Below are 22,367 nucleotides of genomic sequence, written 5' to 3'. Positions count from 1 at the left end.
AACATACATCTGAAAGTCCCTGAATTCTAACACCTATCTAGTTTCAGTGGGTTTCACATAAAGAAAGTGAAAGGTGGTAAACCTGATATATTTGTAAAGATGACCTGAATACTACAGTATTTCATATTTTACATTTAAGAATAAACTGTTTTCACATTTTTCATGATACCTTTATGTACATTCTTTGAAAATTGGTCATTTTTACCATGTATCTTTTAAATTATTAGTCAATCAAAATATTCAGTTAATGAGAAGTTCATATTCCTTGGTAGAGATAAATAGAAATTTTCTGCATTTTAGTATTTTGCAGGTCAATACTGGGAACAATGAGACTGCATCAACAACTTGACAGAAAACAAGTAAATGGGAAGACATTTGAACCTGCTTAGACAGTAATCCTGGACACAAGTCCAAAAGCCCTCATTCCTTCTATCTTTCTCTCTTTCTAATACCATAAATCTCTACCTGATTGTTTACAATTGGTTTATTGTAATTCATCAACATGCAAAAATAGAATTTCTGGATTTTTTCTAGTTCTTCTGTTTCATTTAGAAGAAGTCCAATAATCATTCTCTCAATGAATGAATGAATCCATCAATGAATGGCAAACGTAGTCATAGCTCTGATGTAGAGCTGAACCATATTATTTCTGCAGATCTACAAAGTACAGGGAAGACATTTACTAAGTCCCTACATAGAGATCTTGGAAAATAGATTATTATTCTGAACTGATTTCCACAAATCTGTCCGTTTTTTGATCAAACAGAAAGTAGCTTTGTAACTGTCTTCTGGTAACAATCCTCTATGGGTTGCGCCACGGGTAAAAAGCTTGTCTTAAAGAAAAATGTCTTTCCATCATTTGAATGAATGACAGAAAGAACAGCATGACAAGGGGTTAAAGTGGTGAAATAAAGCAGAAATGTTATTTAAACTTTCTACATAAGTAAATTAAACATTGATTTTAGAATGGATATGGCAGACAATAGAAAACAAGAAGGTTTTTTTAGTAAAGCACAGTGAGCATATAAGCATGTTTTTAGTCAGAAAAAACTAAAATCGTGTCATATAATTACATAAAACTAGTCCTACTTAAAACTCAGACATATAAGACATAAACAAGTTTTTTTATTAAAAAGAAATTGACTTTTTATTTTTGAATGCTTATTGTATATAGTTAGCATTAATTTCATGAACATGTTTAAATGTAACAAAGACTGTAAATGAGAAAACAAATGACTAATTTAAAGTCTTTCCAAATTGCTAGAGATAAAAGCACACACATTCTCCAAAAGAGTCAGGATTTGTGCTTTTTAAACTTTCTCTTGTTTTCATTTAAGTGAATAAACAGGAACAGATTTTAATATGCATATTAAATAGCAAAGACACATTAATAGATTCATGAGAATGTTCAGAAATGTCCTGCATATTTCAAAGTATAAAGAAATACTGATAATATTACGTTTTAAGTAGTCTACAGCATGTTAATCATGCTATTATGACTAAAGACAAATTAAAATATGTCATACAGAACAGAACAGAGGCCTCAGAAATAATGCCACACATCTACAACCATCTGATCTTTGACAAACCTGACAAAAACAAACAACGGGGAAAGGACTCCCTCATTAATAAATGGAGTTGCGAAAACTGGCTAGCCATATACAGAAAACTGAAACTGGACTCCTTCCTTACACTTTATACAAAAATTAACTCAAGATGGATTAAAAACTTAAACATAACACCTAAAACCATAAAAACCCTAGAGGAAAACCTAGGCAATACCACTCAGGACATAGGCATGGGCAAAGACCTCATGACTGAATCACCAAAAGCAATGGCAAAAAAAGCCCAAATCAACAAATGGGATCTAATTAAACTAAAGAACTTCTGCACAGCAAAAGAAACTATCATCAGAGAGAACAGGCAACCTACAGAATGGGAGAAAATTTCTGCAATCTATCCATCTGACAAAGGGCTAATATCCAGAATCTACAAAGCACTTAAACAAATTTACAAGAGAAAAACAGCCCTGTCAAAAAGTGGGCAAATGATATGAACAGACACTTCTCAAAAGAAGACATTTATGCAGCCAACAAACATAGAGAAAAAAAAAAAAAACTAATGATCACTGGTCATTACAGGAATACAAATCAAAACCACAATGAGATACCATCTCATGCCAGTTAGAAAAGAGATCATTAAAAAGTCAGGAAACAACAGATGCTGGAGAGGATGTGGAGAAATAGGAATACTCTTACACTGTTGGTGGGAGTGTAAATTAGCTCAACCATTGTGGTATACAATGTGGCGATTCCTCAAGGATCTAGAACCAGAAATACCATTTGACCCAGCAATCCCATTACTGGGTATATACCCAAGGGATTATAAATCAGGCTACTATAAAGACACATGCACACGTATGTTTATTGCAGCACTGTTCACAATAGCAAAGAACCAACCCAAATGCCCATCAGTGATAGACTGGATAAAGAAAATGTGACATATATACACCATGGAATACTATGTAGCCATAAAAAAGGATGAGTTCATGTCCTTTGCAGGGACATGGATGAAGCTGGAAACCACCATTCTCAGCAAACTAACACAGGAACAGAAAACCAAACACTGCATTTACTCACTCATAAGTGGGAGTTGAACAATGAGAACACCTGGACACAGGGAGGGGAACATCACACACCGAGGCCTGTCAGGAGGATGGGGGGCTAGGGGAGGGACAGCATTAGAAGAAATACCTGTTGTAGATGATGGGTTGATAGGTGCAGTAAACCACCATGGCACATGTATACCTATGTAACAAACCTGCATGTTCTGCACATGCATCCCAGAGCTTAAAGTATAATAATAATGAAAAAGTCATACTTGTCTACAAAGGTTAATTAAATTGCACATAATGGAGCTCAACATCACTGGAAAGAAAATGTGAACTTTAGAGCTGTAGGGTACAAAATATTTCAAAATTATGTTACCAAAGTACAAAACCTCATCAGTAGATGTTTCATAATCTCTATATAAGCATTTTGGAGGCAGTTCGTGATATACTTCTGTTATTCTTATAGATTTCGATGCAGGTTACAGTGATTCCCTAATAACTATGATTAATGGACGGAAATCAAATAGAAATTTTACAAAAGCCTTTTAAAGTAAGGATGGGACTATAGGTTGTATAGATGTGTTTCCTACAAGGATTCATCTACTCCTTTTTTGGGAGATGAGCCATTTTCTGCAACTTAGAAGTTACTAAGTCAGTCTTTTTGACTCCATTGCTTCTGGCTTTCCAGTAAGGCTTCCTGGACATATTTCCTTGCTACCTCAAATGTGGGTACCTCTCTGGGTCTACATGTCTTATAAAATTAAGTAGATATAAGTAAGCAAGAAACAAATATTATATGAACAGTAAGAAAATATCGCCTAATTAGGCACATTCTACCAAGTGAAAGCCTTAGTTGGGTTGCTTTATAAACCTTAAATGTCCCTAACAGAGGAAAGCCCAGTACTAAGAAGCACAGGGAGAAAGTCAGGCAGGATTGAATATGAACAGTCTGGATTCCGGCTCTGAGTGGTCTTATTTGTTCTGTAAGCAGTGAATGTCTGTTTTTATTGCTGCCCAGGGTCCACTCCTTTCTCTACTACTAACAACACCTCGATTTCCCCTGGGGGTGGTACCCTTTCCACACTTGTGGCTGAGTGCTTTGGACTCTGTCCTTGGCTCCAGAGAAGTTCTGGGACCACGAGTGGCCCCAGGATGGGTGTGGGGTCCAAGCCATTGGCATCTGTTATGAGACTGCTGTTGAGACTCAGGGAAAAGCAGCCCTCCTTCTCCTGGATTTGCTAAGATGGTAGGATGTAAGCCTAGAGCTGCTACAAACTGTGCCACGAAGAGAAAGCCTGTGAAAAAATGAAGCCAACACAGGGGAAAGTAAAATTGTTTGGTTTTTGACGAAGTGCATCTGAATTGAGTTTCTGTTTTTCCTAAAGTCTTCTCCCCTTGCATTCACTTTTCAATTCTTTTGAGACTCAGTTTTTAAGTCATCTTGTCCCCCAAACAGGGAGAAGCTCCCAAATCCTGTACAAGGGTAAGAATGGCAGTCACAGTAGCTAAGGTAACATTTGTCTTAAGCCAACTGGTTGCACAGAGACCTAACACATCACTGGGAGGCTGGCCATAACTTCCCTTGCTGTCTACCACAGAAGAGACACAGAGTCCCTAGCTGAACATATAAGATGCTTTATAGGTACTCTCTCTGGTCTCAGTTTACATGTTTAGCCTCATCTCAATCTCTTAATCATGTTTCTTGCATGAAAGGCAATGCCCATATCCTTTAAGAATCATTCCTATGTGAGACACAGACATCCTCAGAAGGATGGAGTTACCTGTTCACCTGTCCTTTCCTCTGGCATCTCCAAGACTTTGATTATACTTTCCTTAAGGCGTACATCAGGTCATTTATAGTTTCTCTGCTTCTATTTCCTCTCCCTCATGATATTTGAGTTCTTCATATCCTTGTTGCTTTTCCTGACCACCAGCCATTTACCTTCCTCTCATCAAAGCACACTGATATTCCTGTGGGGAAACTACCTTCCACATTCTAGGTCCTGTGTTTTGGGTTGGGCTTCAGAGATGACTCCAGAGATGGGCCCTGTTCATTACATAGAACATATTATGAGTGTGTCTTTTGGTCCAGGCTGAATGGAAACTGAATAACAAGTCTCCAGAGAATGATAATGTGGTACATGCTATAATGATTACAACCATAAATTTACTTTCATGCAAAATTTTTGACAAAACAAAAACAAACACACAAGCAAAAACTTAAAAAACCCTGCTCCTAACCATATCGAAGTAGAAATGTACATGATGATGAACAAATGCTTTCGGCAGGATTAAAATAACATTTTATTCTAACTTTATTTTCAAATATGTTTCAAAATTCTGAGTTTGGTTGACATGTTCTCAAGTAAAATCTTTTGCCTTACTATCTCTCTGGATCCAAATATAAACAATCTAGGGTGGGGGAAAAGGGGACATTTTGTGCTGAATTTCTTGGAAGCACATGACTGTGTATTCCCAACATTAGTGTCATTAATTTAATATTTTCCCCATCATTTAAAGATTGCCCTCAGTCTGTTGACAACTCTTTCACCATTGAATTTCTCTCCTGGGTGGCATTTAAGCTGTATTTAAAACATACATCTTGTTTACATACACTCTTGAGCCAGAATCTTTGGTTTATAGGAAAGAATTTTGATGATCTCCTTCTTTCCCCACTGAAAAATTACTGAAGTTATACTAATGGCTCCTATGACTGCTTTTGTTGATCTCCTCCAAAGGATTGATATCAAATGCAAAGTTTAGACTGCCTGGCTTTGCTTATGCTATAAACTGAAATATAAACCAAAGAGATTATGGAAATATTCTACATTTAGTCTACGTACTCATATACCTAAACATTCTCTGGTTAAAAATTAGGTGTGTAATTTTTCAGAAAAGCTTATTATTTTTAGTAATATTTCATTGAACAATACAGTATTTTATGCATATATATACATATATGTATATATACATATGTAAATATTTTTTAATCAAATAGTACAATTATAGATAAAAAACTGAGCCATGAACTATTTTTGTTTAGGAAAGAATTAAAAATACTGCCCTATCAAATGTCAGCCAAAACTACTGAGAAATTAATAATCTCTTTGTATTTTATGTCCTGTGAACAAAAATTATTTCCCAATGATTTCAGTTTAATATAGCCAAATAAGATTTTTTTAATCCAAAACTGAATCTAAATTCCTATGTTTGATAATTTCAATGTATTTATTATTCCCAAAAAGCACCATAAAAACTTTCTCATAATGAAGACAACAAAATTAGCAAGATTTGTCTTCAATAACTAAATATTTTGTGAAAAATTAATTGTATTCTGATGTACTATCTTCATTCATCTCTAACTGTTCTTATGCATTTCCAAGTCCCATAGTAAGTTCAAATTAGCAAAATTAGAGAGATTAAATGTTCTGCAGTGTTTCCTAAATTTCATCTAAGGCAGTCATAATTTAACTATGAATCCATTTGGAACTCTTTTCTACTTCAATTCATTAAATGGTATTTAAAATTAAAGTATAGAAATAAAATGCTTATAGGATGATCCATTTAGAGGTTAAACAACAAATTTGTGGTTAACACTGTCTTCTGAGTACAGGAGAGACTCTTTTATAATGATATCCAACAATGTGACTAACTGCCTCCCTGAAATTTAGAATTAGAAACACAAAGGTTAGATGAAGTTAAAGGTCATCCCCCTACAGGCAAAGGGGGCCAGTTCCCTACCAAGTTTCTAGCAGACCTACTTCCCTAGGGCACATCATAAAAGTAATTTACTGACAACTCACCTTACCAGGGGTCATTTGGGGTCTCAAGTCTTCTGGAATTCACTTTTAAGAAGCATGATTAAGTGGGGACAGCTATTGGCCCTAAAGTATTTATGCTGAGAACAAATGTCTGTCAGAATTAAATTCTTTGTGTGTGGTGGTTTCAGACTTAAAAAGGTGTGTACCTGATGAAAAGCACATATATTCTATTCGCCAAATTAAATTTCAGAATGCATATTGGTTAATTGATTTATTCATTTTTTTTACTCCAGCAATCCAAATAGAGAACGCAGTCTAAAAAAAAGGATAATACATTTACCAAAAGTTAGTTATATCCTTTTCATACTTTTCTAGTTCAGTTTATTCCCACAGTGGAGGAAAAATGCATTATACTATTTTAAAAAAATGAAGATGCCATTTAAACCCAACCAAAGAAGTTCACTTAAAAAATAAATGACAAGAAAAGCTATTTCCTGATTAAAACAAGTCTCCTGCTTTTATTTTTTGACATAAGATACTGGGTTTAATATTAGGCAGAGATGGCCTTCACACACTTTTTAAAAATTGCTAGAAGTTAAAATATGTGTTCCTTGGACAAAATTAAAACATTATTTGACACTGTGTGTGGGATATAGCTCTAATCTATACAGTGTATGGAAACGAGGCTGGTACTTTCAATTGCACAGCACACATCTCAGTAATAACAGGGGATGAGGCATACAATTTCAAGGAACACCCACAATGAAAATTATTCTTTCCAAACAGAGAATTGTTTTGGAATAAGTTAGGTTAACTGGCATCATGGGAATTCTCTCAAGGAAACAGAGCCCTGCAATCCTTACATGTGCAAGTAAAATGATCAAGCATTAACCTCTTTCCCTTTTCAATTTTCCACATCTAATTTACTCTATCCACAACAAAATTAACTTCTGTAGATTCAGATGCAGGTAGGAAAGGGGACAGTTCTTTGCCAGCTTAACACACAGCCTGAAAGAATGATTTGTTAGATGAGGTTATTTGCTCATCTACAGCAAAGCAACCCATTATGGATATTTGGGATTATTCTACTTTTGAGAATGAATTACAGGTACTTTATTAGTAAGGTCAATTATTTTACAATTTAAAAAGTTAGAAATTCCCTACAACAAGCTTTAAATTCCCTTATTAGAGGTCTATGTTTTTATATTCCATTATCATTTTAATCCTCTCTGACTTCAAGATACCTGGATTTTGACCTTTTATATGCTAAACCCAAGTATAGTTATGCTTTAAAAAAATCATATTTTCCTCCCTTTACCCCTTTAAATGTGTATTTCCTAGGAGGAACACGTGTGTGTGTGTGTATCATTCAAACAGTCTTTAATTGTGGTTACCATTTTCATGAATTAGCAATTACAACTGGCGTAGAGTGAGCCTTCTTCATTACATTACCACAATTGATATTTTCCTGTAATTTACAACCTTTCACCAGAACCCATGAAATATCCTATGTTGCTAATGTACTGAGTTTCAAAATTTGCACTTTAAAACTATGAGAAAGAAGGTATAAATTTTGGAAACACCATGTGTAAAAATGCTTATGTTTAATAGAAAAAATTTGCAATATTCTTCCAAGTATTGACCCACTGAAAGGTAGAAATGAAAGGAACCTCAGATATTAATTATCCTCTCATTTTACAGGTAAAAATTGAAGTTCCTGTGGTGAAATGACTGGCTTACAGGCACAAAGAACATTCACAGCAGAGCTGGTACTAGAAGTCAGTATTCTACCCTACATCTCCGCTTCCACCCTTGCCTCTCCAAGTCTACTCTCAGCGTGGCCGCTACAGATCATGTGTGTGTTTTTTTTTTTTTTTTTTTTTTTTTGAGACGGAGTCTCGCTCTGTCGCCCGGGCTGGAGTGCAGTGGCTGGATCTCAGCTCATTGCAAGCTCCGCCTCCCGGGTTCAAGCCATTCTCCTGCCTCAGCCTCCCATGTAGCTGGGACTACAGGTGCCCGCCACCTCGCCCGGCTAGTTTTTTGTATTTTTAGTAGAGACGGGGTCTCACCATGTTAGCCAGCATAGTCTCCATCTCCCGACCTCGTGATCCGCCCGTCTCGGCCTCCCAAAGTGCTGAGATTACAGGCTTGAGCCACCGCGCCCGGCCTAGATCATGTTTAAGAAGTTTGGGCCGGGGCCGGGTGCGGTGGCTCACTCCTGCAATCCCAGCACTTTGGGAGGCGGAGGTGGGCCTGAGGTCAGGAATTCAAGACCAGCCTGGTCAATATGATGAAACCCTGTTTCTACTAAAAATACAAAAAATAGCTGGGCGTGGTAGCGGGCCCCTGTAACCCCAGCTACTTGGGAGGCTGAGGCAGGAGAATCGCTTGAACTCGGGAAGCAGAGGTTGTAGCAAGTCGAGATTGCGCCACTGCACTCCAGCATGGGCGACAGAGCAAGACTCCATCTCAAAAAAACTAAATAAATAAAATAAAAAATAAAAAAAATAATAAAAAATAAAAAGTTTAAGTCAGATCATATCACTCCAGTTCAAAACTCTCCAATGCTTCCCCATCTCAGTATAGAAGCCAAAGACCGTTAACAGATCCTATACACTTCGTGCTCCCACCAACACACGATGCTCAACTCTGCAATCTTATCTCCTACAACTACTCTCCTCTTCCTTCTCTGAGTTCCAGGCTGGGCTTCTCCCCCACCACCCCAAGTACTGTCCACTTGGAGGTCATGGTATATGTTCACCTTGACCAAGGTTTGAAAATTTACTTCCCTGTTTTCCTGCACATTCAAGACAATATCTTGTCATTAACTGAAACCTGAAACCTCACTACATGTTGAGTTACTGCAGCTTTTAAAATTTTAACCGGAGCAATGATGGTCGTACAGAAAGACGATGCACCTATTGGTCAATGAGGCAAGGTACCCACCCAAACCCTGCATTAGAAGATGCTGACTGGGTTTCTGTATTACTCCAAAGGGAAAAAAAAAAATCAAAAGAAAGCAAAGTATGCCCCACAGTTTCTGAGCCTGGACCAGCAAGGAGTCATCCAATGCCTGATCACACGGAACCCTTATCTTTTCCATAATTCTCTTGGAGACTTGAACTACTTTCCATTCCTCAGAATTGTAGAGCAAGAAAGGACCTAAGGTATTATTATTATTATTTGTTTATTTTTAATTAATTAATTAATGTATTTATTTATTTTGCAACGAAGTCTTGCACTGTTGCCCGGGCTGGAGTGCAATGGTGTGATCTCAGCTCACTGCAATCTCTGTCTCCCAGGTTCAAGTGATTCTCCTGCCTCAGCCTCCTGAGTAACTGGGATTACAGGTGCCCATCACCACGCTCAGCTAATTTTTTGCATTTTTAGTAGAGACAAGGTTTCATTATGTTGGCCAGGCTGGTCTCCAACTCCTGATCTCGTAATCCGCCTGCCTTAGTCTCCCAAAGTTCTGGGATTACAGGCGTGAGCCACCACGCCTGGCTGACCTAAGGTATTATGTAGCCTAGTCCTTTGACTTCATAGATGAGGCCATCATGATCCCAGAAGAGATGATGCCATCACTGTGTGGCAAAACTGATATATGGTCAGCGAGTGAGTGATATGGCGCTGCCATGATTAGTTCTCACACATCCAACTGAGGTGGAATATTATAGGAATGCAACCCATTAGAGATCAAAGGCTCTGACAATTGATGCTGTCACCTAAGTTTTACTTAGTAGTCCCTCCAATAACTAATTCTTCTCAAGGGAAAAAGCTTGCGTAGACATGCCCAGAAGGTTTTCGGTTTTTGTTTGCCTGTTTGTTTGTTTATCTGCCCAGAAATCTTATATGTATTAACATTTAATCAAAGTCAAAATCTTAAGGAAAATAAAACACTCTCCTTGGACAAGGAGACATTGTCTGTAGTTTGCAATTAAAGCATTTATGCAATTAAAGAACTATGTCTATGACAGGGTAAAGCCTTCTGATGCAGCAAGTATAAGATCTGCCCCAGGGTGATGTACACAGACACCTCAAGTGTAAATATATTATTAACGTCATAGAGTCATCTGATCTTCCAAATCCCTGGAGATTTAAACAGAAGCTTTAAAGGTGATACATAGAAAAATCACGGACAGGGTAAGAGAATGAACTATGGGACTTTTTCAACCACGGGTCACAGGCTTGAGTCCAGTCTAGGGTAGTAATTGATAACTTATGACAGGTGTTTGGTGACCTGTGTGTGGAGGGATGTCGGTTCAAGTTTTGTTTCACTTTTCCTGAACATATGTGTTCACAGCCATCCAGAAAGATATTTGCAGTTACGGGAACCTCATCGCCACGTCTTTCCTAGAAAGCCTAAGAATCTAATGGGAATTAAATTTCATTATTTCTATCCTCTTATGACTAGCACTTCCCCCCACCCTTTTTTTTTTTTTTTGTCCAATCTTAAGCATTTTTTCACTCACACACACAATCCATTTTTTTTCTGAACACTTTGAAACCGTGGGCTAAGGTTTCTTATCAGTCATGTTTCCCTATCTAGAAAAGCCTGAGGACAGATGCCATTTTATGAAAGTTTGTGATCTGTTTGGATCAAAGTCAGGTTAGAATAAGAGGGTGGTTTAGAAACAGCTTATTAGGACCAAATAGTACGGCAGAAACCATAATTACTCTTGCACCAACCTAAAAGTAAATAATTTAGCTTTTTTTTTTAAAGACACGGTCTCTTCAGTCACCCAGGCTGGAGTGCAGTGGCATGATCTCGACTCATTGCAACCTCCATCTCCTGGATTCAAGCAATTCTACTGCCTCAGTCTCCCGAGTAGCTGGGATTACAGGCATGCACTATTATGCCTGGCTAACTTTTGTATTTTTATTAGAAATGGGGTTTCACTATGTTGGCCAGGCTGATTGAGCACTCCTTACTTCAAGTGATCCACCGGCCTCAGCCTCCCAAAGTGCTGGGATTACAGATGCAAGTCAATGCAGGGGACCAATTTAGCTAATTTTTAAAATTTTTTTTGAGATGGAGTCTCACTCTGTCACCAGGCTAGAGTGCTATGGCGTGATCTCGGCTCACTGCAACCTCTGCCTCCTGGGTTCAAGCGATTCTCCTGCCTCAGCCTCCCGAGTAGCTGGGACTACAGGTGCGTACCACCACATCCAGCTAATTTATATATATATATTTTTAGTAGAGATAGGGTTTCACCATGTTGGTCAGGATGGTCTCAATCTCTTGACCTGCTTGGTCTCCCAGGGTGCTGGGATTACAGGTGTGAGCCACCACATCTGGCCAATTTAGCTATCTTAAAGAGAAAGTCACATTATTCAATATTTGCATGTTTAAAAGAAACACTCTTTCCACAAGAATTTTTGCGGCCATATATAACACTGTAAGATATTTTTAAATAATGCTTTATTTTTGTGTTAAGCTTCAGTTTACTGGATTTAGTTCTATAATCAGATTAAATTATTTCAACTGCTAGCAATGATGGAATTAGTTTAGATCATATTCATTGGCATTCTCTTTTTTTTGTTACCCTGCTACATAGAGGTATGATAGAGTAATTAGCACATATTTTATCTTAAACTAGTTGATATTTTTAATAGATTTTCTGTAAGTTGAAGTTGAGGACTGAGGAATTGCATAGTATTTTAAGTGAGTAAATAGATGAACTTTAAGGTGTATATGACATGTATAGATAGAGTAAAATGGAAATTCTTTAGATAAAGGATTCCAATTTGACTTCCCTTCTGATGGTAATTCCTGAGTGCAACTTTGACCGTATGCATTGTCAGCTGGTACCACAAGGTCATGCTGGATAGAAACTTACGTGATTTAGAAAAAACTTTTCTCATGATAACACATTATAAAATGGTCTTGATAAATAGCATCTTACTTTTCAAAACATATTTGACTGAAAGGTCCAAAGATAATTTTAATTTCTAGACAATGATCTAGTTCTTAAAACACTTTGGATTATGTCCTAAGTTCTGGGCACTTTGATTTGTAGTAGTTCAACATAATTATAGACTTTAAAATTAAATATCAGTTGATGACTACTATCAACAAATACCTTAAAACGTATTGTAGAAATTGACAACATATTTGTTGTACATACTTATTGCATATAAATATTATATACTATATAAAATAAATTTATGTATATACTTATGTAAGTGCAAAGATGAAAGAAGCCTATTAAAAACCTTATGCTACATAAACAAACTTCCAAAGTTGGTCATAGAAAGGTAGACACAAACCAAAGAGCAAATTTGCTTAGATATTTAGACTTTATATAAAATACTGAATCAAGGTGATAGAAAGAGGGTCTATTGTAGCCTGAGGTTTCAGAGATAGGTAGTTGGGGCTCTTTCATTTGTATATTCTTTTTTTTTTTTTTTTGAGATGGACTCTTGCTCTGTCACCAGGTTGGAGTGCAGTGGCATGATTTCAGCTCACTGCACCCTCTGCCTCCCAGGTTCAAGTGATTCTCCTACCTCAGCCTCCTGAGTAGCTGGGACTACAGGTGTGCACTCCCACACCCAGCTAATTTTTGTATTTTTAGTAGAGACGGGGTTTCACCATATTGGCCAGGATGGTCTTGATCTCTTGACCTCATGATCTGCCGGCCTAGGCCTCCCAAAGTGCTGGGATTACAGGCATGAGCCACTACGAGTGGCCCTACATATATATTCTTGCACCTGATCTTCTGCACATTTCACTGATAATGTCTACCATCTACTGTTGCTGTTATTTAACTTTAAAATCTTTTAAACTTCTCTCTTCTCTGATTTCATGGCATGTTTTACTGATCTGGTTTTTATTTTTTGAGATGGAATCTGACTCTGTCACCCAGGCTTGAGTGCAGTGGCGTGGCATGATCTTGGCTCACTGCAACCTCCGCTTCCAGGGTTCAAGTGATTCTCCTGCCTCAGCCTCGCAAGTATCTGGGATTATAGGCACCTACCACCATGCCCGGCTAATTTTTATATTTTTAATAGAGGCAGGGTTTCACCATGTCAGCCAGGATGGTCTTGAACTCCCAAAATGCTGGGATTGGAAGTGAGCCACCACAATTCACTTTAGGAGGGACTGTTTCAACCCCAGGGTGTATTGCTAGCAGTGGTCACTGGAGCTTGTGAGTCATGCATAGTTTCCTTCCTCCCCTCCTTTTTATGTTAGTATGATAGATGATGGTTAACAGCTTACAAAGCACTTCACATTTATGTGTGATTGTGCATGCAAAATATTAGGTGTGACCTTTTATTGTCTCTATTTAACAGATGAAGAAAGTGAGCTTAGAGAGGCTAAACAACTGGTCCAAGGCCAGATAACCAGTAAGGCTTGGTAGGAACAGTGGTTAGAACCCAGGTGTCTATCTGTGACTCTGGATGCTGGGCTCTCAGCGTCCTCATTGAGCATGCTGACACCAACCATCACCAATCTTGTTTACTTAACATGTTCTGCAGTCTCTCCTCTCATGCAGTGTCACTCATCAGAGGGATACAGCAGCATTTAGCAGTATAGCATCCTGGTTGAGAGCACAGTGTCAGACACACTGCATTTAAAATCTATCTGTGGTACTTGCTAGCTGTGGTATCAGGGCAGTTTCCTTAACATCTGGGCCTCAGTCCCTTCATCTTTGAAAAGGGATATTAACACCTACCTGACAGGGATTCCAGAAGTGATCAATGTAATGACTGTGAAAGTAAGGGCTTAAAAAGTGGTGGTTATGATTAATAAGAGAGAAGAAGAGAGTTTCTGCTAACATCATGGCTTGCTTGAAGACTACAGTATTAAACTTTATTGTATACTTGAAATTTGCTAAGAGAATAGATTTCTAAAGTGTTCTCATCACACACACACACACACACACACACACACACACACAGACATGCACACACACACTACTGTAGTATCAGGAAACAATCAATTATTTTTAAAAGGAAATTCTGTACCAAAGGGAATTCTATGCCATTTAGAGATAGTTTTGTGATGTTTGATATTTTCTTTTTTGAGGTAATACAGCCACTGGAAAACAATGATAACTGATATCACCAATAGATTTTCTTTTTTTTCCTAGTCAGAGATGGTCTCTAGAAGATGGTAGCTATCTCACTTAGAGAGATGCCCTTTAAAGATGGCAAATTTGGCCGGGCACGGTGGCTCACGCCTGTAATCCCAGCACTTTGGGAGACAAAGGCGGGCAGATCACGAGATCAGGAGATCGAGATCATCCTGGCTAACACAGTGAAACCCCGTCTCTACTAAAAATACAAAAAATTAGCCGGGTGTGGTGGCGGGAGCCTGTAGTCCCAGCCACTCAGGAGGCTGAGGCAGGAGAATGGCGTGAACCCGGGAGGCGGGGCTTGCAGTGAGCCAAGATCGCGCCACTGCACTCCGGCCTGGGCGAGAGAGCGAGATTCCGTCTCAAAAGAAAAAAAGAAAAAAAGATGGTAAACTTTTTCTAGGGTCCAGATTTCTTGGTTTTTCATTTGTTTTAAGTGATTATCATGAAATTTCTCAGATTTATAGCTTCTATTTCCTTTGCCCTTCAAATCTTAGGTAAATATAAAGATATTAATGTAAAAACTTTCCTCACCTCTGCTGTAACTGACGGGACCTAAAATTTAAAGGAAGGCAGGGCTTTCTTTACTCAACTGGAGAAACGTTGCATCTGCCACGCCAGTTTCTCCTTCAGTAAAAAATATGATGGAAAGTAATCTATAGATTAAACTGCCTTAAACTGGCATAACCACATAAATGCTCATTTATACTTATTAATAGGTTTTATCAATAGAATAGCAATTTCAAAAATAATGAAAGAATACCAGGAGCAAAAACTAACTCAACCAAATGGAAAATTACACTGAGGTTATTTCACATTATTAAGGGACTTTTGGCTTTATGAAAAATAATTTTTCTTTGTGGGCATTTATACATTTAAAATGAGATTAAAATTATATAAAAATTGAAAATGACATTTTTCAGAGTACAGAGCATTATAATATAAAGGATCAGCAACACTTAATAAAATAAAAATAGTTGGATTCAAAGCCGTGTTATTACTACCTTGATATTAGAAATAACTGCAGTCAAAAACTTTATTACAAGAAGCCAAGTGTGGTGGAATCCTAGCATTTTGGGAGGCCGAGGCAGGTGCATCACTTGAGTCTGGGAGTTCAAGACCAGCCTGGGCAACATGAGGAAACCCCGTCTCTACTAAAAATACAAAAATTAGCCAGGCATGGTGGCACATGCCTGTAATCCCAGCTACTCAGAAGGCTGAGGAAGGAGAATCTCTTGAACCTAGGAGGTTACAGTGAGCCGAGATCACACCACTGTACTCCAGTCTGGGCAACAGAGCAAGACTCTGTCCCAAAAAATAAACAAACACACACCAAAAAAACCAAATAAAAACATCTTTATTTGTAATTTGTATTTTGTTTATATTTTTACATGACATAAATGGTTTGTAATCAGAATTTTAAACTATAAAAAAAAGAAGTTGCCTAAAAATTTGTATTTTGGGGAAGACAATTTCTACCACTTTTTGACTGAGTTTATTTATTGTTTATTTCCACCACTATAGCAACTCTCTTTTAGATGAGGCGTAATGACTTCTGACCAGTAATCTGATTAAGTCAAAAAGTTCAAAAATGTCATTCAGTATACAAAAATGTGCCACAATGGTGATTCTTCTATTGTAATGTTTAACAAATATAATCTGTTGCTTTCTTTCTATTAACACAGACTTTATTCTAACCTAACGTGTATTTAAAAGCAGAGTTCTCAGCAGTTTTTCTGGGGAAGCATTTGTTACATGATGTAATAATCACCATATGTGTATGTGTGTATAATGTGTATGCATGCTGTGTTACCAATACTACTTTTGAAAAATAAATTGCTTCTCAATCTGCTTTGACTCATTTCACTCAAGCAAAAACACACTAATGCTTCATGGGTTACCTTAAGGTTGCAAGTCAAAGAAAAAAATGTAAAAATTCAGGTTTGACAAAGTTCAGAGAAATGGAACATCAGCCTCCATGGTTGATGAGGACTTAGATTTCACTAAATTTTTGATACTCATTATTATGTTTGTGGTTTACAAGCCTGTGAAACCAGAGGCTGCCCTATCAGGGCTTGCCCTGGTGGACCCTGCATCCTCCTCCACATGCTCCTGTGACTCCCGGGCACCGGGACTGCTGTCTCTCAAGAGCTCCACCTCAATTGGCTCAGTCACCCGGACAATTAGCAGCTTTCAGCCTCATGTCCTCTCCTCCCCTGGTAAAAGGACTGCTTCTAAAAGCATCTTTTGAAATGAGGATCCAAGTAGATAGAGAGGGACAGGAGTCCGGTGACACTTGTTCCAATGATAGACAAGCCTTTCAGCTGTGCCTGCTGTGTGCTGCCAGCCGAGGGCTGCTGAAGGCGTGAACCTCTTTGTCCTCTGACCACTCGCAAGAACTAAGTGGCAGAGAATGGTGTTTGCTGGTTTCCTTGAGGGGCCACCCTGTCAAGTGACAGGTGTGGGCATGTCCTTCCTTTAACACATATGCAAAGCTAAGACTGACTCTCCCATTCCTGGCAGCCAGGGGCGCTTTGGTGAAATTACACTAGAGTATCTTCTGGTGGCCTTGTCACTTTTAACAAGGGTTTACATATATAATCACAATCCACATGTTTTAAGAACAAGAATAATAGCAATTTCACCAACTAGCTGAGCACCAGATTCCAAAATGGAATAAAAACAGAAAAAGATTAATGGGTAAAGCCATTTCCCAGTTAGAATTAACTTGAGATTTTTAAATACCATTTTTTTAAAATGGTATTTCATATGCTTTATATCAAGCATCTTATATGCTGCCAGAATTAACCCAATTCCTCACTCAAATGGGATAAGTAATATATATAAACTAAGTAAATGAGAAAAGGTACAGGGCAAATGACAACTGGTGTCCAACCACCTGCTCTTAGTTGTTAAGTCAGGAATAGGACTTGGGTATAGGCTTGGCAGAGAAAATATGTCTCATTCAATGTGTAACTGACCCAGAAGTTTGGCTCAGTCTCTATCAGTGGTTTTCAAATTGGTTACATGTCGAGATTACCTGGGAAAGCTTTAAAAACATATTGATGCCTGGGTACCAACCCCAGATATTCTGACTGACTATTTTGGGGTACAAGAAGTTGGTTTTTTTCTTTTTTTTGAAATGGAGTCTCGCTCCATTGCCCAGGCTGGAGTGCAGTGGCATGATCTTGGCTCACTGCAACCTCCGCCTCCCAGGTTCAAGTGATTCTCCTGCCTCAGCCTCTGAAGTAGCTGGGACTACAGGCACATGCTACCATGCCCGGCTTTTTTTTTTTTTTTTTTTTTTGTAATTTTATTAAAGACATGGTTTCACCATATTGGCCAGGTTGGTCTGGAACTTTTGACCTCAAGTAATCCTCCTGCCTTGGCCTCCCAAAGTGTTGGAATTACAGGCATGAGACAGCGCAGCCAGCTTGGCTACAACAATTTTTGAAAGCTTCTGGGTGATTGTACTGTGAAGCCATTCTTGAGAGCCATTAGTCTATCACTGCCAAGGACTTTACACAGACAAAGCTGGTTCTAGTACTTGCCAGAAGCTCTGATTTCAGAGCTCAGATACAAGCTCAATTTAAAGATTTCAAATTACCCAGTATCTTAAAGAAGTGTTTCTTTCGGGAGATAGTAAAATTTTTGTAATTTTTGCCCTTTGGAATAAAACGTTAACAACAGAATAACAATGCCGCATGTGCACATGCACACACACAGCCACACACACAATGAAAGTTTTAAAGTTTGTTCATCAGTTTGACACGTGGCCCATTCTTCACAGTGCCAGTATTAGTGATTGACTTGTACAGTGCACTGTCATCAAAGACCTATCAAATCACTACATATTTTAAAAACATATTCCTGACTTACTCTTTAATCTCAATGCCACAACTTTTTTTTCTATAGCAAAAAGAAGTTAATTCTTTAGCTTGTGCTTTGCATTTTTTGCAGATTAACTTTTCCTTTGTGAATTATAGATAGTTTAGCCCCAAGGGTACTACAATCTCCTACAATTTACGCAGCACTATCTTGGTGTTTAAAAACAAGACATCATCTTTTTAGCTTCAGTCAGGACCCATTTAGGAAGAGTTGTCCAAGTTCCCTTATGATCGGCTCTTGGCTGATGGCATCCCTCTGAAGCAGTTATAAGAATCAGGATTGGTAGAGGTTTAAAGAGATAAGCAAGTCCAACTGTTCGCCACAAAAAGGTCAGCCTTTACCATGTGACAGAAATCACTCCCAATTAATTTACATTAGCAGACAAAGAATGCCAGATTTTTTTTTATAGCCAGCAATATATTTTAGAAACTTTTATAATCATAAATTCCTCCTTATGTCTGACTTAACATATTCCTCTTGGTCATCAATTAATGTAATCGTGAAGGGGTTCTGCACTGTGGTGTTTATTATTCTCAATTTCAAACATGTGGAGGCTGGGTTTAGTATGTATTACCAATTCTGTGATTTGGGTATTGCAATTAATACTTCAGTCTGTTAAACAGCTTTATGCCCTCTCTTAGGATTTTAAAACTGAAAAAATAGAGAAGAGTTGATATGTATAATAATTTATGAAAATTCATAAAGTATAAGCATTACTTATGCAAAATGATTATTGACAAACACAGAATCCTGTCATAAATATATGATAACTTTCATATATTAAAGAAGCCAAAAATAGCTGTGAAAACTCTTTTATATTACAAGTATCTGCGGGGCAACCACCAAAATCAGTGCTATGATCAACTCATAAATGTGATGGTATCTGCCCCCTCATACTGACAGCGGCCTTGTTTAACTCTTCCAATCAGAGAGTTCCATAGACACTGAGATAAAGGCCACCTGCAGCATAACCTGATTTAAGTAAGAAGGATGTGATCTCATTACTCACTATACACACTCTGATATCCATGTGATATATTCCTATCTTGTGGGTATAACTAGTGCTAAAACACCAAAGGAATTTAAAATATTGCACCTTAAAATATGTCATATCAGTCGCTAGAATAATAGATTTTGAAGTATATTTTAGGCCCCAGAAACTCAGGAGCTCTTCTGGAAAAGGAGGTCCAAATTCTGCAAGTTTTCTTGCAAATTTGGCCAAGTTCTGCAGAATTCCTAGAAGACTGCCAAACACACATACTCAGAACCGAGGCACTGTTATATCCTTGCTTGTACAATTTTATTGCATGATGAAACATCTCCATGTCAGAGCTGAATATTCTAATGAATCATCAGCTATCCCTATGAAGGGTATAAATTGAAATAGGGATGCTGAAGGAACACTGATTTAAAAGGCAGTCAAATTGAGGTAGAAACAAGAATATCAGTTCTTGTTATAAAACCATTTTCCAGTATTCTGAGCCCTCCTTACATCTACATTATATCATACCAACATTTTTTTTTAATACCAACATTTTTACTCAAAGCACATTTGAAAACTATTGTTAATATTAATATTCTCTCAAATAATTAATATTATTCTCAAATATCTGAAAATATTTTTAAAGCAAATTGGCAATATGTATTATGGTTATAATCTTCAACTCAGTAATGCCCTTCCTGTGAATGAATATTAAGGAAGTCATCCATGACCAGATTAAGTAAAACGTATACGAATAATAAATAACATTATTTTCAATGGTAAAAAGTAAAGACTGGAGTCATCTTAACTCTCACACAATAAGAAAATGAAATAGAGAGCAGGAATATATCTGTATTTTTCCTGACTTGTTTCTTCTGATTTGGGTCTTCTTACCACTGAGTACAGCACAACAAAACAAGAAAGAGCTCATTTCTATGTGAATAGAAGACTATAAATCCTCCTTTAGGTTTTTTTTTCAGTGAAGAAATGAAAAGGATAACCAGTTCTTCCCAAATCATACTGTTACTTTGTTTCACTCTAAAATAGGCATGAGCTATTAAACATGTCTTAATTTTAGAATGTCATAATTTGCTTTATAGTTTAGTACTGCTAATGTCCTGTGTTGCTCTTGTGAAACAAACTTGACAATAATTTTGTTTACATACCTAGGTTATTTAACATGAGAATTCAAATTAGAGAAGTGAAAAAGAGGGCAATATATGTTATATAGATGGCTAATTATAGAAATATTTGACTTACCTGTAAAAACATTGTACAAGGAAGTCATAGTATAAGTAGTATTTTTTATGAGACAGGCTCAAAAACAGAGATGGTGAAAGAATGATTTGCAATTGCAAAAATAACCAAAAGACCTCTTTGTTTCTACTAGCAAATGCTGATGTACAATCCTGTGCTATGCCCATTAAACAATATTTAAACAAATACTTTATAAAGCCAAAGATGCCTTTAAATGTGTCAATTACATAGGGAAAGCATGTCAGATATCAATTCGATTGCATTGCACAACAGTCAACAAATAACAGAAATTTAATGTCACTGTCCTAATTCAGGTGCCGTAATTATTGTTTCCTTATGTTGTCGCCTTATTTTCTCCTGCAAGATTCTTTCTTTTATTACAAAGAAATACCTTCAGTGAGGAAGGTAACACTAAAATAAAATTAACATAGCCAGCACAAAAATAAATAAAATTTAAAAAGCCAACCTTTATTCCACTTTGAACAAGTTTGTGAATGTCCAAATAAGGCTCCTTGAAAATTTCTCCTTCAGGGGTAAGTATCTTCACATAACCTTCTTTTTCCAGAATGAAGAGACGGTGCGAGCCATCCCCACTATGCAGGGCACCAACGGGCTGCCGCAGCCCACTCACAACCTCCTGAATACAGAAGCAGTTGTGTTTGTGCTTTCTAAACAAATTAAAGAAAACCAGTAAGCTTTTCTTGAGATGAAGGAGATAAGGGATGCACTCGGCATCCTTTTCAAACTCTATTTTAGGAATCATGGTTTTGAGAACCATGAAGTGCTGCTAACCCAAGGGTCACAATATAATTCTTTTAAGTGGTTCTTTTAAATTCTTTCAATGGCAAACAACAAAATAGCCTTCTATCAGAAAGTAAAATAAGAGAATCAAAACATGTATATATTTTCAAATGTCATAATCTCATTTTTTCATCTTTCAGTGACTATAATTAAAATTAGTTTTACTCACAATAAATAAACCTTATGGAAGGCATGTAGAGAGAAAGTTCTAAGAGCTATTTAGAAAAATCTGATTTGCCAATAGTAATTGAGCTGAACATTTTCACAGTCATAGGCTAACAACAATCATCAGATTCAGGCTTAAAACTATACCCATAAAATTCACATGAGTCATAGAGAAGCCAAGCTCATAATATAAGATTAGTAGTCTAAGTATTAAAAGCATTTAAGCTAGAATTTTAGAGAAACAAACTACCACAGAGAAAAAAATAAAGCATCTGGAGGATATAGCTGCTGAACATAAGCACGGACAGTTGATTCACTGTCAAAACCACAAGATTTGTCAGTTGGGTTTTTTTTTTTAAAGATTAAAGAGCATTTATCTTTATGAACCTGCTGATCTCTTCCACTTTGTCATATTCTTCCATCTGGTCCAAGTAGTTAGATGCTGGTCCTCTGACTTGTTTTCTTGGAAAATCTGGAAAGCACAACCCACCATCTTTTCTTGCATAGTAAAAGCAAAACTCATCCGCAGTTGTTTGAAGGAAACCTTTAAAAAATATAAAAATACTCATTAGAAACACTTAGTGTCATAGTAAAACCACCTTATTTGAAAGATGTAAGATGAGGAAAACAATTTTTAGAAACTAGATGGATATTTTAGGAAGAACCTAGACTGAAATAAAAACACTCCCGTAATCCCAGCACTTTGTGAGGCTGAGGCGGGTGGACCATCTGAGGTCAGTAGTTTGAGACCAGCCTGGCCAATATGGTGAAACCCCGTCTCTACTAAAAATATAAAAATTAGCTGGGCATAGTGGCATGCACCT

The 22,367-nt window shown here is 37.3% G+C and overlaps 1 protein-coding gene across 2 annotated transcripts in view; it reads right to left on the bottom strand.

Annotated features, from left to right (window-relative positions):
- HHIP (hedgehog interacting protein) overlaps positions 1–22,367 on the bottom strand; it is a 101,799-nt gene that overhangs the window by 60,741 nt on the left and 18,691 nt on the right. For both annotated transcript variants that reach the window (XM_033215375.1, XM_033215374.1), the window contains exons 3-4: positions 21,931–22,087; positions 21,044–21,245 (exon numbers count right to left, since the gene is read on the bottom strand). In XM_033215375.1, coding sequence (XP_033071266.1) covers positions 21,044–21,245; positions 21,931–22,087 — 359 coding nt within the window. The remainder of the gene's footprint in view (positions 1–21,043; positions 21,246–21,930; positions 22,088–22,367) is intronic.

This window comes from Trachypithecus francoisi, unplaced genomic scaffold (assembly GCF_009764315.1).
Source record: "Trachypithecus francoisi isolate TF-2019V2 unplaced genomic scaffold, Tfra_2.0 Lachesis_group1, whole genome shotgun sequence".
NCBI classification, from domain to species: domain Eukaryota; kingdom Metazoa; phylum Chordata; class Mammalia; order Primates; family Cercopithecidae; genus Trachypithecus; species Trachypithecus francoisi.
The sequence above is the reverse complement of the archived record's forward strand: the minus strand, read 5'-3'. Positions and strand labels throughout refer to the sequence as shown.